General features: G+C 38.7%; 1 protein-coding gene across 5 annotated transcripts in view; it reads right to left on the reverse strand.

The window, feature by feature from the left end:
• Positions 1-17,863, reverse strand: part of plch2a (phospholipase C, eta 2a) — a 537,474-nt gene that overhangs the window by 400,909 nt on the left and 118,702 nt on the right. The window contains exon 1 of one of the 5 annotated variants that reach the window (XM_039756062.1): positions 4,416-4,568. The exons of the other annotated variants lie outside the window; for them this stretch is intronic. Within the exon in view, the coding sequence (XP_039611996.1) occupies positions 4,416-4,446 (31 nt within the window). The 5' untranslated portion in view covers positions 4,447-4,568. Of the gene's footprint in view, positions 1-4,415; positions 4,569-17,863 lie in introns of those variants that run through there. 5 annotated transcript variants of the gene reach the window in all.

Genomic DNA, 17,863 nt, shown 5'->3' on the forward strand with positions numbered 1-17,863 from the left:
ATTACAGTATTTTTGTTTAACAATTAAAGCTATACTTTTCAGTGAGTGATTATCGCCATGAGGTTTAACACAGCATTCTTGTCATTTGATTATTATAATGTTTTACAAGAGGCGATGCAATGGTGCTGTGCGTAGCATTCTAGCCTCACAGGTAGAGGACACTGGGTTTAAAACCCAGACTGTTCACCCTCACTGTTTGAAAATTCTCCAATTTTCTTCCGAGATCCCAAGGAAGTCTATATGATGGTGTATTTGACTTCGATATATTCTTTGAGCCTGCATTTATGATAGGCTGATGCCCCCATTTAGGCATATTCCCTGCCTTCAGCATGATGTTGCCTGATGACGCTGGGATAGGCTTTGTTTTTTTGCAAGCTTGTTGTGTATTTCCAATTGATAGACGGATGTTTTAGGACATCTATCCAACCACTTACCCCGACAAACACTGGGGAGCCATAGCCTATTTCTGTGCATAGGATAATAAAGTCAACAAACAATCTGACAACATAGCTTTGTACTTAGGGTAAAATCTCAAGCCCCCAGAAGCAAACCAAAAGGACATACATGCAAACAGCATAATGTCAGACACCCAGTTTGGATGCAAGTGCTATGAGATGGAAGCACTACCTTCTTCATCACTGTGCCCCGGATTTTTATTATATTCTTACAAAACAGGCAAATACCAGGAGGGTTTATTAAATGTGGCTTATTTGGTTAGCCATCCATGTTGAAACCAGCTTTACTTTAAGGTTGCTAGGGTTGCAAATTTAGGCATAAAACTAGAGCCATCCTTGGACAGGGCACATTCTTGGGCATAAACACACTGTGACCATTTAGAGTAGCAAGTAACCTGTCAGGCTTGGATTCAAGCCAGGCTCTTGAGCCAGTGAGGCAGCAGCAGTGACACTAACTGTGCCACCCTGTTATGTCACCCTTAATGTTGTAATTATTATTATTAAAACAAATAATGATGTAAGATTGAAACGTCACACAGCATTGGTGACAAACAATTAATGCTGTTAGGTTTTAAAAATGTATTTTTTTTCTGAAAAATTAAAGCTTACAAAGCATTCGTTATGAAACATGTAATGCTATAGATGTAACATACTTTAGAAGGTATGTCTTACAACCTATGCATGTTTGCCTTTTTTAATCAGTTAGTGTGACTGTAGAATCCATAAATAACTCTCTTCCTTGAGGCAGAAGCCCAACCCCCAGTTTTATGCACATAGTGAGAAAAAACAGTGCAATTTAAGCTTGGAAACGCACTTTGAAGGCAAAGCACTTGATGGGACAATCATTTCACATATAAATCAAATATTTTAGTGGAAAGCTTTACAACACAAAAGTATTTGATTAGTACTTGATTAAGACAACGTATGTACATTTATGTTGCAAACACTTGCATTTAATGAGACTTACTCGTTACATGCGCGTGATGACCAAAAAACCAGTGCTGATATCCATCTGTCAATTTTTGGAACTCGTTAATTCCAATAAAGGGTTGCAGGAAGCATATCTCAGTGGCACTGGGTACTAGGAAGGAATCAAACCTGGAAAGGGCCCCAGTCCACCACAGGGCACACTCATTCATATGGCCATAAAGGCCCTTCAGCCATTCTAACCTTAGAGATCTGAGTGGAAACTCTGAGAAAACCCATAGAAAAAGACACTATATAAATAAAATGATTTATTACCATTATTATTATTAATGTGCAGAATTCACACAGATAGTGACTGCACCAAAAACTGAACCCATGTCCCTAGGTCTACAAAGCAGTAGCACTAACCTCTAAACCGCCTACAATGCTGGCACACAAGGTTTTGTTGCATGAATATTGAAGGTCTACATGGAAGCGTGTATGCAACATTCAAGTAAAGTATTTCCAGCACAGACCTTTAAATACTGTGTATCTCGATATATTTATCTGAATGATTGTCAGATCGTTAAAGGGTTACAAGTCTACAGTCTGCTTGCTAATAAAAAAAAAACAAATACTTTGTGTAAATGGAAAATGAGAATTAAATTTGCTTGCCAGAAAATGCAATCTAAAAATGTAAATAGTAAATAATCGACACTCGAATAAACAGCACTGGAGAAAAAGCATTGAAGCAAGACCAGAAATAGGATTAAATTAAATAATAAAGGATGGGCTAAAATAAGACAAAAATGGCATAAAGTTAGACAGACAAGATTAAAAAATAAAATGAAGCAAGACACATTTAAATTGAATAGTGCAGCCCTTGAGCTGTTAGTATACAGTTTGAATCGACAATCCTGAATAAGTAATAATGTGAGATCTAGTCAGTAGTATTAGAAATAGATGGAAATCTCAGATGGGATTCATTGGGATAAAAGAAACAATGAATCTGAATACACTAAGTACAAAAAAGACAGGATGGCACTAAGCTAGTAGTAGAAATTATATAAAAAAATAACTTCACAATCCCCTGGTGACAAGGTGACATAGCAGTCACTATGTGTGGAGTCTGCACTATCTGCTCGTGTATTTGTTTCTTCCGGCGCTCTGGTTTTCTTTCCTCATCCTAAAGACTAGTCTCCTAGTTTAATTTCAGTCTATCTGTTTTCAAAACCTCCACCCATCCATCTTTCCATTTTTCTAACTTGTATACCCAATTGAATGTAGCAGGGAGCCAACTGTATCAAAGCAACATTAGACACCAGGGAGTAGCTAGCCTGCAAAGGACACCAGCCCATCAAGTATCTTTGTAGTGTTGATGGCAGACCCATACAGACATGAGAAGAATGTGACTACTTTGCATAGACAGTAGTTGTGAGACCACTGTGCCACTGCACTCTTATTTCCTGAACCAGTTTTTTAGTGTAACTGGAAGATCTTAGTAATACTGCAGGAAAGTCAAGAACTGGTCTTGATCAAGGCACAAGTTCTTCACTCACATACACACACACACACAGACACACACATCCATACTCACTCATATTGGAACAGTTTATTACACCTATCAAACAAATCTGCACATCTTTGCAAAGACAAAAGGAGAACTTGTATGTACTACAAGGGCAATAACTGTGGTCAGATTTATACCCAGTCTTCTGTAGGTGTATGGCAGCAGCAAAAATTGTAACTATATTACTCTTATTAGGTTAATCGGTGACTCTAAACTGTCCCAGCATAGGTAAGAGTCAATGTGTGAATGAGTGTGCTGGGAATTCATTGGCTCTCTATACAAGGATGGTTCCTAAATTGGTCCTAATAGTTATACATTAGTCTCTGGCTCCTTGTAAACCTAAATGTCAATTAAGTGGGTGCATTAAATGGACAGATGGATGATTAGGTCGTAGAAGACAGCAGACCAGTCCTTCCTTTTCAATCCAATATAGAATTGTAAGGAGTGGAAGGCTACACCGACAGCACTTGACCGAGGGCTAAAGCCATCCCTGAATGAGCACCAGTTCATTACACAGCATTGTGACAGGAAAAACCAGTAACTAATTTGAGTTACCTATCAACCTCACTTTTATAGAAGTGTGAGAGAATTCCACACAGGAATGAGAAGAACATGCAAACTCCACAAAGCAAAAGTCACTGATAGCTTTGAATCCAGAACTCTGAGATATAAAGCAGCCAAATTACCAATGCACAAACACACCAACACAGAAGATTAAAATATTTAATGGAATGGCCAAAAAAATGGATGTTGTGACAGAGAACAGGAAGGGATGGAATAGAACACCATGTAGAAAAAGGAGGTCACAATACATTAGGATTTACACAGTAAGCTGAACAAAAGAGCAATTAATTCACTTCTAAGTTACTTTTTCTCTGCTCAAATGAATAAATCAGTAAAATAAATTAAGCCAGAGTACAAGAATAGAGAACAATTGAAATAATACTAATTCAACTTTTTTTTGTGCAAGTCCAAATTAAACCAAACATATGATCACATTGCATTTAGCCTGAGAGGATAATTAATGGAAGTGTGACTGAACTGATGCTATCTCCTGTGTTTTTTTTAAAGGTACACATTTCCTTTAACAAAAGTCTCCCATTAGTCACATTTTAAAAGTCAATTTAGAACTCTTTCATGCATCAGTGGGAACTTGAAACCCAATGAAGAACTTCATTAAGACACTGGTATGCACGTCAAAGAAAGAAAACAATAAATGAGCACACACAGAAAGACATCGATCTGAGTTGGCCAGAGCTTCTTGAGAGAGCCAAACTGTCACAAAGGATATCTTCAGCCCGGTACTAACAGCCAGCGACTGCGAGGATAAGCCATGCAGAAATCAGCAGAGTTGTGAGTAAATTTATATAATCTGCCTCTACATACATTAGAGCCTATCTTCCTGCAGGAAAAACCAATACACAAAGCAACCTGCTTCTTTTGCTTTCTTTCTAAAGAAAAAACATAAAAGTGACATCACATACTGTGTTTCTGTGGCAGACCACCCAACTCCATGTGTCCAGAATGTGCACTATGAGTATTATGTAAGTGCAGGTATCCCCGCTGAAAGCTCTCCTGTCGACGAGAAAAAGAGACACAGAGAGGGAGCGATGGATGCGAATCCTCACACAGCCTCTCCACGCTTCTCTCCGTGCTCTTTATGAGTGAGTGTTTGTGAGAGTGAAAGAAGGAGAGAGAGAGAGAGAGAGAGACAGTGAGAGAGAGAGAGAGAGAGAGAGAGAGAAAAGAGGGAGGGAGTGTGTTTAAATATCATCCCATTATTAACTCACAATGCAATCAGCACTGCAATAGCTGGAGGTGTGTGTTGGGGCAAAGGAGTTGTTTATTTTAAAATGATAATAATAGCCAAGACAGAAGCACAAAACGACAATACCTTTAAAAACTAACATAAATTCAGTGGGGTAATATGGTCTGTCTAATTATAAATATTACACATATAAATATAAATTATATACAGAAGATAAACATTAGGCATATTTCAGATTAAACTGCTTGCACAATAGGTGTCCATCTTTCTATTTTACATACTGCCATTGTTGAAGGTGACACTGGCTTCTTTGGGTGTGATGCCGCCAGGACAGGCTCCCTATAATTGAATTAAGAGGCTGCAGTAGATGGATGAATATGTGAAGTCACTTAATACACCTCCCAGTATTGCTATTATTATTATTATTATTACTATCGTGCACCACAGTGGTTAGCCTCACAGATCCAGCATCCTGGGTTTGAATCCTTCACTCATGTCCACATAGGTTTTTCTCGGCTGAGTATTCCAGTTGCTCCCACATCCCAAAGAAATATTTCTTAGCTTAATTTGGCCATGTTTAGGTATTCGCTGTATGTAAGTGGGGCATGCAAAGCATCAATGACTTTTTAAGGGTTGCTTCTTGGAGTCTGCCCAATGCTGCCAGTATAGATAGGATTAAGATATTGAAAATGTTCTGCACACATTTATTGAAGGTGACTTACATGATCAAAGCATAGTAAAATTGCTTATTTTTTACAGCTACAACTAAGCAGGTTAAATGGTTTGCTCAGGGTTACACAGTGAGTAAGAAAAAGAATCACACCAGCAGTCTTGCAGTTTCAAAGTCCAAGTCTTTAGCCACCACATCTCATTGCCAAAAACTAAATGACCCAATGCCTTAGAATCCATCACAGCTAATTTTTACATAGTCATGTGGCAAGGGTCATTAAGGCATGGCTATTGTCAAGTTCGTGCTTGTTGGCTACCAAACAGAACCATTCACATTAAAATTCTCTGAACCCTGCGAACATGAGGCATTTGTTGTGTTAATTACAAATGAAGGCAATAAAGGACACATTAATCGTTGCTGTTGGTGTCAAGTGAGATTACAAGCAGAAGTCCTCAGAGAGCAGCCTCCCCCACAATTTGATGAATCTGCTAGCTTAATTCTTTCTAGGAAATAACAAAAGAATCCAAAACAAGGTGGGTTTCTTCTCAGTCACACAGCAGCTTTTTCTACATTTCAATTGCAGTTTTAGTCCAGAGGATTTGCTACTGCTCACATGACAGCCGAGAAAATTAGACCAACTGGATACTCTTTCCAGGAGGAAAATCTCTCGTTGTGATCCAGAGTCAGTAAATCGCAGAGCAGCCTGCAATATTGCAGATCTGATTTAGCAAATGCCGCCCTAAATGGAGCGCAAAGCCATGCACGCGTCTTCAGTAATCCCAGGGCCCTGAAAGAGCAGCATTCAAAAATTCAAATATGCACCCAGAGAAATATTTCTGTTATCCGCATTGTTGATTAAATGTGCTTTTTTTCGGATTATTTTACGTGAAAAGCTACCATCACAACTGCCTTTGTGCATATTATCAGAGTAGCTGCTTTAACAAACGACAGTGCTTTGTCAATTCGATGTGTGTGTGTGTGTGTGTGTGTGTGTGTGTGTGTGCCTGTGCTTTTTAGACCACATAATTAAATCCCCAAGTGGTTAGTCTTGCTGTTTTAGGCCCCATCTAGAATGTACTTTGTCACAAATATGAAGAAATTCTAATTAAAATTCAACTAATAAAGTGGCATATAACTGTACCTATAGCTCAGTTTAGGGCTCTCTGGAAAGCTCATTATCTCTTTCATTCCTAGCATGTGCAGTGTGTGGGACAAAAGCATGGAATTATACCCCTTCCTCCAAAATAAACAATTATCATCGAATCAATACATTTTCTGAACCATTCCATGGAGATAGGAGGCTTGAGTCTTTCCTCGCAGCAATCCAAGCCTGGCAAACAGAGGTCCACGACAAAGCACAGTCATCACACTACCAAGCCTAACTTGCATTACTTTAAGATGTGTTAAAAAATTCACAAAAACATATACTTTATGCAGTCCGTGAGCAGACAGGAACTCATAACTGGGCCTTCGGGGCATGCTAAACACAATGCTACGGGCTGTCCAATACTAATAACTTCACTTACTTATTAAATATAGAACCTGTTGTCGATATATATTATATTGTGAGAGCAACATTAGCAGTTAATTTACAGAAAGTGTTGATGATGGTGGTATGGTGGTGCAGTAGTTAGCACTGCTGTCTTACGGCACCAGTCTTCAAGGTTGGAATCCGACACCTAGTCATTGCCTATTTGGAGTTTAAATATTTTCACTATAACTGCAGGGGTTCTCCTCAGAATACTCCAGTTTTTCTCCCATAGTGTGTGTTAGGCTGAAAGGCTGTTTTATATTAAACATGTATGAGTGGGTCCTGTGGTGGGCTGGCACCCTATTACTTTTTGCACTGGATTTGATGTTGCCCTGCACTGGATTGAAGAGGTTTGATAATGCACAATTAATAAATATAACAGTTATAAATGAAATGCAGGAATAGCCTGCTTAAAATGCTGAAGAGGAAACGTTAATATTGGCAATGGCTGAGCCTCATTGACGGACCCTGGAAGAAGCCACAGAGCTGAAAGAGTGTTCATTGAGAGCTAAATAACTGAAAAAAAGTGTGGGCCTGGCACTCTGATATATGTCAAGTCATAACAAAAGACAATGGGTAAGTCGGTAGCAGGGCTTTGATAAGGATTGGGGTGAAGGGTGAATTATTGATTGGTTTTGGTCTATATCAGCAGTCTGGAAACAGCATATTTCTGCTAATACTTCAGGTAGAAAGGCTACTGCTGAAACACTGCTAGAATCCAACTGAGAGGCCATATGCACACAATAAAACTCACACACACACTGAAGGAAAACAACAACTGTTGCAATTCAGCAATGGTACAAGTGATGGACATTTGGTCATCCTGTCTGAAGATCAGAGTGCTATATACAATGATTTCAAGGCACGGGGGCTAAGGATGGTGATTTATTTTCACAAGTATCAAGATGTCTTAAAGAAACATCCCAGAAGGTAAAAATTTGACAAATTATATATCAGTCCATGATATTTATAAAAGGGCTTAATAAGATGAAACCTGCCAATAATGTGTAGAGTTAATGAGTGATATAAACTCACTGCCCACTATTGGGTTGGAACAACTTTTGCCTTCAGAACTTCCGTAATTCTTTGTGGAATAGATTCAACAAGGTGCTGGAAACATTCCTTAGGGATTCTGGTCCATATTGACATGATAGCACCACGCAGTTGCTGCAGATTTGTTGGCTGCATATACGTGATACGAATCTCCTATTCCAACACATCCCAAAGGTGCTCTATTGGATTGAGATCTGGTGACTGTGGTGGCCATTTGAGTACAGTGAACTTGTTGTCGCGTTCACAAAACCAGTTTGAGATGATTTGAGCTTTGTGTTATCCTTTCAAAAGTATCCATCAGAAGATGGGTACACTGTGGTCATAAAGGGATGGACATGGTCAGCAACAATGCTCAGTTGGTGCTAAGTGGCCCAAAGTGTGCCAAGAAAATATCCCCCACACCATTACACCACCATCCCCAGCCTGAACCATTGATGCAAAGCAGGATTTCATCCATGTTTGCATGTTGTTGAAGCCACATTCTGCCCATACCTTCCAAAAGAAATCAAGACTAATCGGACCAGGCAACGTTTTTCCAATCTTTTATTGCCCAATTTTGGTGAGCCTGTGCGAAGCCTGTTATCAGCTGACAAGAGTGGGCACCCGGTGTGGTCTCCTGTTGCTGTAGCCCATCTGCTTCAAAATTTGAAGTCTGCGTTAAGAGATGCTCTTCTGCATACCTCAGTTGTGACAAGTGGTTATTTGAGTCAATGTTGCCTTCCTATCAGCTCGGAGCAGTCTGGCCATTCTCATCTGATCTCTGGCATCAATAAGGCATTTTCACCCAGAGAACTGCAGCTCACTGGATATTTTCCCATTTTCTGAACATTCTCAATAAACTCCAGAGATGGTTGTGCCTGAAAATCCCAGTAGATCAGCAATTTCTAAAATACTCAGACCAGCCTGTCTAGCACCAACAACCATGCCACATTCAAAGTCACTTAAATCACTATTCCTATGCTTCATTTGAACTTCAGCAGGTTGTCTCCACAATGTCTACATGCAGAAATGCTTTGAGTTGCTGCCATGTGATTGACTGATTAGATATTTACATTAACAAGCAGCTCCAGAGGTGTACCTAATAAAGTGGCCAGTGAGTGTATATTTTAGGAGTACAACAGAGGCTAAAATTTTTGATAGTGGAGGAGGTTTACATTAAATTCAGTTGGTGAACGATGAAAGAGGAATGAGGTAAAAGTCAATGTTTCCTGATGTCAGGGGTACTATAATACTGACTGATGGATGCCAAGACATGAACTGTATTCAAAAGTCCTTGGTCATGTTCCATCTTTGAAACCAAGCACACATAACCACATCAGTTTTCCATCTACATAATCCACTGAAATGTTTCTGGTATTGCTGCTTCTATTAATAAGTGATGCTTGCCTATAAATGAGCTGGGTGGGCCAACATTTCAATACAAACGGTAATTAGGTTTAAAAAAAAATGAAGCCACTTTTGCTTTTAATTTGCTCAGCACTAAGCCCCGGGAAATATTTTGCCTTCACTGCTGTAAGCATTGAGGAAGCAACTCTAAGAGAGTGCAAAGTGGCCAAAAGTAACAATTCAAGAGGTATATGTTTCTCCTGCTAATAAATACGAATCATTATAAAAACATCTGCAGCCATATCTAACACAATATGAATTTTAAATTTATAATCACAAAATGAAGTGAACAAGGGCACAGATTCCTAAGAGCACAATTAGGTTGGCTAGAAAAACACAGACTGTTATTAAAAATAAAATATTCATTCACTTATTTTCCACACACTTAACAACACTTAAAGGTTGAGGTTCATTTTAAAAAGACTTTTTACATTCAAATACAGGATTAGGTATTTTAGAATGGTGAGGTATTTTATAAAATCTATCCTGAAATTATAAAAACATTTTTAAACCTGCTTAAAACTTTGGAGTAGATAGCAATTCATCACAGGACAAACTCACACAAACACAAGCACGGAGACACAGGGAAAACATGCAGACTTCAATACAGTCATGCCTAATTACTAGAGCTGTGAGAAGGCAATGTTGTCCTGAAATAAGATCATAACCATAAAACGTATGTTTTTGATGTGGTAGATGCTGTAAGTTGACAACAAGTTAACAAAGAGTAATAGACCAGACAGAAAGCAACAGCTTTGTGGGGGATAAAAGCTATTTATTATTATTATTGCAATTTCAGCTGACATTTTTACGTATGCAAACTTACACATTCAGGATAATTAGGACAATTCTCTGCATTTTTTTACAATTAGTGCAAAGACAGGTTAAATGACTTTTTCAGGATAGCAGAATGAGTCAGAGAAAAGAACTAAGCCAATAACTTTGGGTTTTATGGTCCACCACACCCCACTACTTGCCTGTATGGAGTGCAATACAATTGATCAGTGTACTGCCTTCTGAGAGTTAAGTCAAAGGTGATTCAGTGATTGATGACTTGTTTTTTGAAGAGTGTAGTTCAAGATTTACAAGAAAAGAAGGTGATTTCTCCCGTTATGTATTTTGATCTTCTCATCCAATAATAATAATCACTTGCATCTCTTGTAAATGAGAAGTAATGAGGGGGGGAGAAAAGCAAGTAAGAGCTCTGCTGGCAGCCACTGCATTATTCTTGTTGGCATAGCTTTCTTCTTCATGACATGTTAGTCCTTCTCATGTCATGAGATATTTAGGGGAGGTATGGAAGCTCTTTTAAGAGTACACCTTTGAGCAGAGTCAGGTCTCAGATCACTCATCCACATAGTTGGAGTATAGGCAAGGGCTAACGGACAATTAATTCCCCCAAATTGAGACACCAAATTCTAAAGCATTTGTTTCTATTAAAGGTATCCATTACACACTTTTCTGGTACACACACCATAGTAAGAAAACTGTTGTACTAGAGTTAATGTAAAAATGTGGTATTTGTACATGAGAACTAGAAAGCCATATAGATCCAACTTTACTTGATCAATCAGATATCAAGAAAACAGAAATAAATAAAGAGAGAAACAAAGGCGTTTAAGCAGATGCTTGAGCATTTCACTTTTGCATAGGGTGGAAAATGACACAAGTTTGGAAGAGGAAACTCCAGCAGACACAGAGTCAGCCATGTTTGGGCCTCCACCTTTTGGGAAATGTTAAGGAAAAAAAAACAAGGTGAAATGAACGCATCTCAATACACTGCAGGCCCCAAAGGATTCTGTCCTTAATCCTGGAGGATATTTCAAAGAGCAATATGGGAACCACAGTGTAAGTACTTTTTAGTTCATCACTGAAGCTTTCAAGCTGAACACCTGCTTGCTTTCTTTTAAACTTCGTTTTTAAAATTGACATGTGTTTGGTGAAGAGGAACCCAAGAAGTAAAGCAGAAGTCTTTTCACAGTAGAACTAGTAAATGTGTTTGATAAAGCAACAGTGTAGGAAACCATCGAAAGCAGATTCAAATTAATTCAGAGATATAAGCCAGTGGTCTTCTCATATGGCACTGTCCTTCATTTAAAGTCTGCAGATACCTTAAGGTATACTGACCACTTTGTATTCTGCATGGATTCCTGAATATATTAGCTGTGAACTCCCACAAGGACAGGAAAGCGTCCATTATACTTCAGCAAAACAGGAAAAAAAAACATTGCTAGCAGGGATACATTCAATTTGAAAGGTCTGAAGCACTCAGCCAAAAGGAAAGCATTGAAAATTTGGTGTTAAAAATACAAAGTAATAAAGGTTATTGATCCAGCCCTTGCTCTCTTAATCAATGGTAATTACAGGCTGGCAAGCTGTATTACTCACCAATCCACTAAAAATTAGTAGAAACATTTTTGGTGAGCTAAAGAGATAAGTCCTGTATAAATAGGGCTGTCACTATTAAAACCACCTGATGGCTATGGAGGCAGAAGCTCCTCTCTGATAGGAGTGGGTAATGTCTACCACTTTGCAAGATTAAAGGAGGCTTTCAGGATAATAAAGACGGGAGCAGTATGGCCCAAAGGGGAAATGTTTTTGAACTAGGAGGCTCCTTGTACAAACCCCAGCTGAGTAACTCATTCCCTCGGTGGCCTGAGCCGAGGTCCCATTAGAAGTGTCTCTGCAGTAAGTGTGTTGACTTCTAAGTTCAAAGCTCTGGGGGGTGAGGAGTGGATAAAACAACACCATGAGTGTAAACATCTCGCTGAATATTTCATTTTGTGATGTCAGGGGTTTGCCATAAGCCACTCCATAAGCAGAATGGCAGACCTGCTAGAGAGCCACCAGCAGCCGTCTAATGATGATTCAGTTTTGCAATTTCACTGACTTTTTGTTTTTCTCTTTGTACATCCCTCATTTCAAAATGGCTGAGAACAACACAACGCAATTTATATAAATGACCATGGCCCAGTCGTTAATATTTGGCAGCCTGAGACAAAATGCTGTTGCTGCACAGACTTGTTAAGAATCACACTATGAACAGATTCACTCAGAAGCATCTTCTGCTCCACTCATTTGATTCCTATATTCCCCTTTCTTTGGGTGTTAGGTTTTGTTGGTTGAGCAGATATAATTTACTTTGGTACGCCTTTCAAGGGATGCGAAAATAAGGAACCACTATAACCCTGCTTTTGTTTTTTTAGCTGTATGATGGACAAACTGCAACTGCCAGGCATGACCAGATACAAACAACAATTGTAAGGTGGGATCAGATGAATGGCAATGACATGTCCAAGAGTGAGGCATAAGACAGTGGACACATAACTGCCCAGCTCCTGCTTTGGAAGTCTCAAAAGGATTAACAGCAGAAAAGAAGTGATACCAGTGAGAAGTCCAGTAACAGAACCGTAGCCATGAAGCAAGGCAAGATCAAACATGGGTGGGTTGCTCTTTCATCTTTCAAACATGGGTGGGTTGCTCTTTCATCTTAAGCACAAGCCAAAAATGTATTGTCTATCTGTGCTATACTCCCCTGCTGTATATATAGAACACTATCAAAAAATATACACATTTGAATAAACGTATGAACACCAAAAATTACCTTGGGTCAAATCTCAGTTCAGCCACTCTCTGTGTTAAGTTTGAGTGTTCTTTCTGGCTTCCTTCAGGTATGCTGGTTTCCCCCTACATCCCAAAGTCATGCAGGTTAAGTTGGCTAGCAGCTCTAAACTGACCCAGTTTGAGCAAAATGAATGAATGTCACCCTGTCACTGCTACCACCCTGCCTAAAGTTTGTTCCACAATTAGTCTTTCAACATTTTTAAATTTTGGATGTGACCATCATTAGGCTTTGTATCCTAGCCGCCAAGTTATTCGAGCTATTCTATAACATTTCAGTAATTATTTACCGCTCTGATGCTGATCTTTCTGACCATTAAATAGGCCATTTTTATATCCAATGATGAGAAAAATTCATAATTAATTGTAGAATTGTTATATTTGAGGGTTCCTCTACAGTGCCCCTTTCTCTTACACAATTTGGCTCAAAAACTAAAGAGCACATCGTCATCACATGACAGGCTTAAGTTTTAAGTTTGGTATTTTTACTCCCAGCCATTTTAGCTCTAGATCGTCCTCAAGAAACTGTGATGCACAGACACACACACACACAGACAGCCACACACACATTATTAAGATATCAATGTTTTCGGTATCCGGGAACCCTAAAACGTTGAGATCAGTCGAAAACCGCAAATCAAAATTTTTGATGAATCTAAAGCTTTTGCTCCTCTCCCTTTGATGATAGGTTATGGTGGGAGAGGGCGAAAAGCAACACTAACATGTGGTGCGTGCAAAAGAAACAGCTAGAGGTACATGGTAAACATCTTGTATATTAAAACTGTTGTCACTGCTGAATCTTGGAAACAACTGCACAGCAAACAGCCAATACTGTATCTTCTGGGGCACCAGAACAGTTATATACTTTTTCTTGTTGCTGGTTTTGTATTGCAACTAAACTCTTCAGACAAACCAATAAGAAAACTGAAATGCAAAAACATCTGGGGCCTCATGTATAAACGGTGCGTACGCACAAAAATGTTGCATAAGCCCATTTCCACACTCAAATCATAATGTATAAAACCTAAACTTGGCGTAAAGTCACGCACATTTTCACACTAGCTAAAACCCTGGAGTAGGCAAGTTCTCCGCTCAGTTTTGCAAACTGGCTGCACCCAGCGTCAAAGCAGTGCTACTGTTCCAGTGTGGTTTCCCTTTCTTTTTTAGATCCACATCCTTGACGTGGCTTTATAAATACACTGAAATTAATCACATATTGTTTATTAGTTTAATGCATCCGATTGTAATTAACCTGTAACAATATAATGGTCCACAGAATGGTCAAACTATTCTTAATACCATAGCTACTTTAGCATTGTTACTCTCACTGCACCTTCTTCTTCTTCTTTCAACTGCTCCCATTAGGGATTGCCACAGCGGATCATCTTTTTCCATATTACTCTCACTGCACCACTCTGAGTATTTATATCACTGTATCTGAGTGTGGAATCACAGATCTACAGCAGCTCATCAGAAAGAAAATTATCGGTATACAGCATCTAGCAAACACTGCCTCAGCCATGCTGCCTATTTGAACTGCTCTCAAATGGCAAACGCTTCAGAACCTTTCCTGTATGGACCTTGCGGTTCAGAAACAGTTTCATCCCAAGAACTATAAACGCAATCAATCAGTCCATCAAGTGCTCCTTGTAGAACTGTTTGTATTCATTAGTACAATTACCTCACTGTAAACTTGCACTACATTTATAATATTGCACAACCTGAGCCACTTTATAAAGCGCATATTTACATATGATGATGATATCATTTTTAAGATGAAATGCAGCAAAATATGTTTATTACACAGATAAAATTTTAACTAACTTTAACTAAATAATCTATATTGTTAATAATTAAACATGTGAGGACACAGTGTCACTGCGCTAGCAAGGATCTGGCACTCCATTCATGGATTGTTCCTGCCTCGCGATGTATTCTTGCTAGGACTGGCACAACACTGGAAGGAGGGATGGATAGAATAATTAAACATGTACTATGAAGATATTTCAATGTTCCTTAAAAGTTCTGAAGAATCAGCGCTCTAAGCTTACAGATGGCTTAACGTGGCAATTAGGTATTTGGAGAAAGAAAAGTAAGGACAGGAATTGGGGGTTGGTATGTTTGAAAGAGACAGTACTGCTGCAATAAAGTACTTCATCGAAGGTCGCGTACGGCACAGCAAGCTTCTTGTGTGAGTCATGAACAATCACTGCACCACCGTGTTCCCATGTTTAATAACATGCTTTAATTCATACCATCATGAAAATGATATCACTTATACATCTCAGTATTTTAATTATTCAAAGACCTGTAATATTACGAATGTAATGGATTCTGTGTCCTGTTGGAGGAAGAGAAAGCCTGTTTAAGAAGCACGTAGTGCACATAGAGCACATAGAAGATCAAATACAAAACAAAGCATTTAACGTGCTACTTTAGTCACGATGGGATTTGAGAAACTAGTAAATTATACGATTTTAAGATGAAGTTTATGATGTTCTACTTTAATGACAAAATAAAGTACGTGAAAAGTGGAAACTTTGAGATTAAAGTTGACATTTCGTGTTTTTCCCACTGTGTGCCTATTTTTTTCTGTGTACCCTAATAAACTTTCATATGACACTCAGGTGGTGGGCTATGACTCGCCTTTTCACGGCGACTTTGATATCTGACTTCTTTTTTATTTTGTGCACTGTGCGACTTTGTGAACTTGAGCTTTCGAGTTTCTCCGACACTCTATGTCACTCGATCAACTCCCTTTTGTTATTTATACCACTGTTTAAACCAACAAATAGTACGTTTTTCCTTGTCTCCACTTGGTATTCACTGAAATTCTTCTATTTTCCCCCTGTGCTTTTGCCATTGCCTTTTCACAGAATGCTGAGCTTAAGGGCTATTTATATTGATTTGCATATTCAAAAAGATGTAATTCTGGGAGGAGTTTGGGGAGTGACAGCAGGCGCGTGCACGTGCGTTACTTTTCACACTGACCTGGATTTATGTAGCGGAAGAACGTGGTAGTTGATGAATGCACAGATTTATGCATCTGGATTTTTTTGTGCGTACGCACATTCCCGCTATTGTCCTTACGCCATGTTTTAGTGTGAATTCTATGCACGCTGTTATGCATGAGGCCCTGGAGAGAGTCATTGGTACTGAACACCAAAGTGGCGTATCTGAAAAATTGTAATCAAGATAAGCATTGGCGTTGCAGTGACAATATAAGGGTACCATTTGTTCTGGCAATAAAGTTCATTATTTAAAAGAAATTGATGGAAACAATGCATATACCAAATACTTTACCCAGAACTAAGCTGTCAAAACAGCAAAGCACAACTCCAGGAGATAAGGCTTAATTGTGAGCTCAGTCATTTTCAGTTCTAAGTTTAAAGTTTTGCCCCATTTCTATGTGGGTTTATTCTTTTGCATCCCAAATACAGTTTAGTAATGGCATGGCTATTCAGAACTATTACCTAACCCATCAAAGAAGTACAGTCTCATTTCATGACACACCAAAGTCCAACCTCATGTGGATGTTGAGATTCTCAGTCCATTGCATGCAACTATAATGACTGAACGTACAATGCAGCTTATATTTTTCCTCAACTGACCAAAGCCACACCCACTTTTCTTTGAAAAATTCCAGCAACTCACGCCTGTTCTTGAACAATTGCATTTGACGGGCACAGCATGCACCCTTTCCACACGGGGCCTTTCAGAACCTAATGTACACTTCCCCTGCTGACTCGACATTTGCCTTGAACATTACCTTATGGATTATTTGATGGTTATATAAAATGCTCGAACACCATCACAAACTACTTTATTATGAACAGAGCCACTAAAATTGTTGGAATATGTTTTGCACAGTTTCAACAGTTACAATCTATTAAGAACTTTTTGAAATTATTAGCAACAAATTTGCATTTTCACCTTCTTTGTACTTTACACACATTTCCATTACCACTTCAGAATTAATTTGTGTTGCACAAATGTCAAGCAAACCTGGTAAAGTGCTGACTTGTGGGTAAGATGTGACAGTTCCACAGATTAATTCTATCTGCAAATTAAATACCATACATTTTGGTTCAACAATGGATAAATTATATGAATAATTATTCCATATTTCAATGTCTATATATTATTGAGATAACTAACCCACCTTTCAGTGATTTTCAAGTGCTTGTCAGTCATAGAGTATGTGCCATATTTCATTTTCAAACTATGCATAACCCCATAAAGCTAGTCAAAGAGAGGATACTGTACTGTATTTCACATTAGAGTAATGTGTCCAAGAGAAAGAAAATGCAATCATCGCAATGGCAAAATAACATCTCTGATTTGGCTTGGAACTGTTCGTGCTTATTTGAAAAGTTAACTGTTCTAACAGAATGCGAATCAGCTCTTTTTGGAATTTCAGTCAGGATCACGGGTAACAATTTCAGCAGGTTTCACTCTCTCTGCAGGGCAGCGTACATGTTCTTTTGACCTTGGGTTCAAGAAGAATAATGGCAGAGCGCTGTGCTGTGTGTCTTTGAACTACCGATAAGGCATCATAAATGTCCTGTACTGCGTCAGCTTCTATTCTTTGCACTTTCCACGTAATTTTCAAATTGCCTTTACTTTTTGATTTACATTCGTATTAGCCACCACCTACTACTACTAACTCACGAGCATAATTCACATTAGGAACTTGAATCACTTTGTATATTTTCAAAACCCACATAAACTCCACATAAACAAAACCACATCCAAAACCAGACTTCTGGGACTGTGAGACAACACAAACCACTCTGCAATTAGTAAATATAAAGTCCCAAATTCTGTTTTGTTTTAGTGAACCTAATGGTCAGGATGTAACTAAATAAAGTTGGGTGGGAATGTTATACCGTAGTATACTATA

Source organism: Polypterus senegalus, chromosome 6 (genome assembly GCF_016835505.1).
Source record: "Polypterus senegalus isolate Bchr_013 chromosome 6, ASM1683550v1, whole genome shotgun sequence".
NCBI lineage: Eukaryota > Metazoa > Chordata > Cladistia > Polypteriformes > Polypteridae > Polypterus > Polypterus senegalus.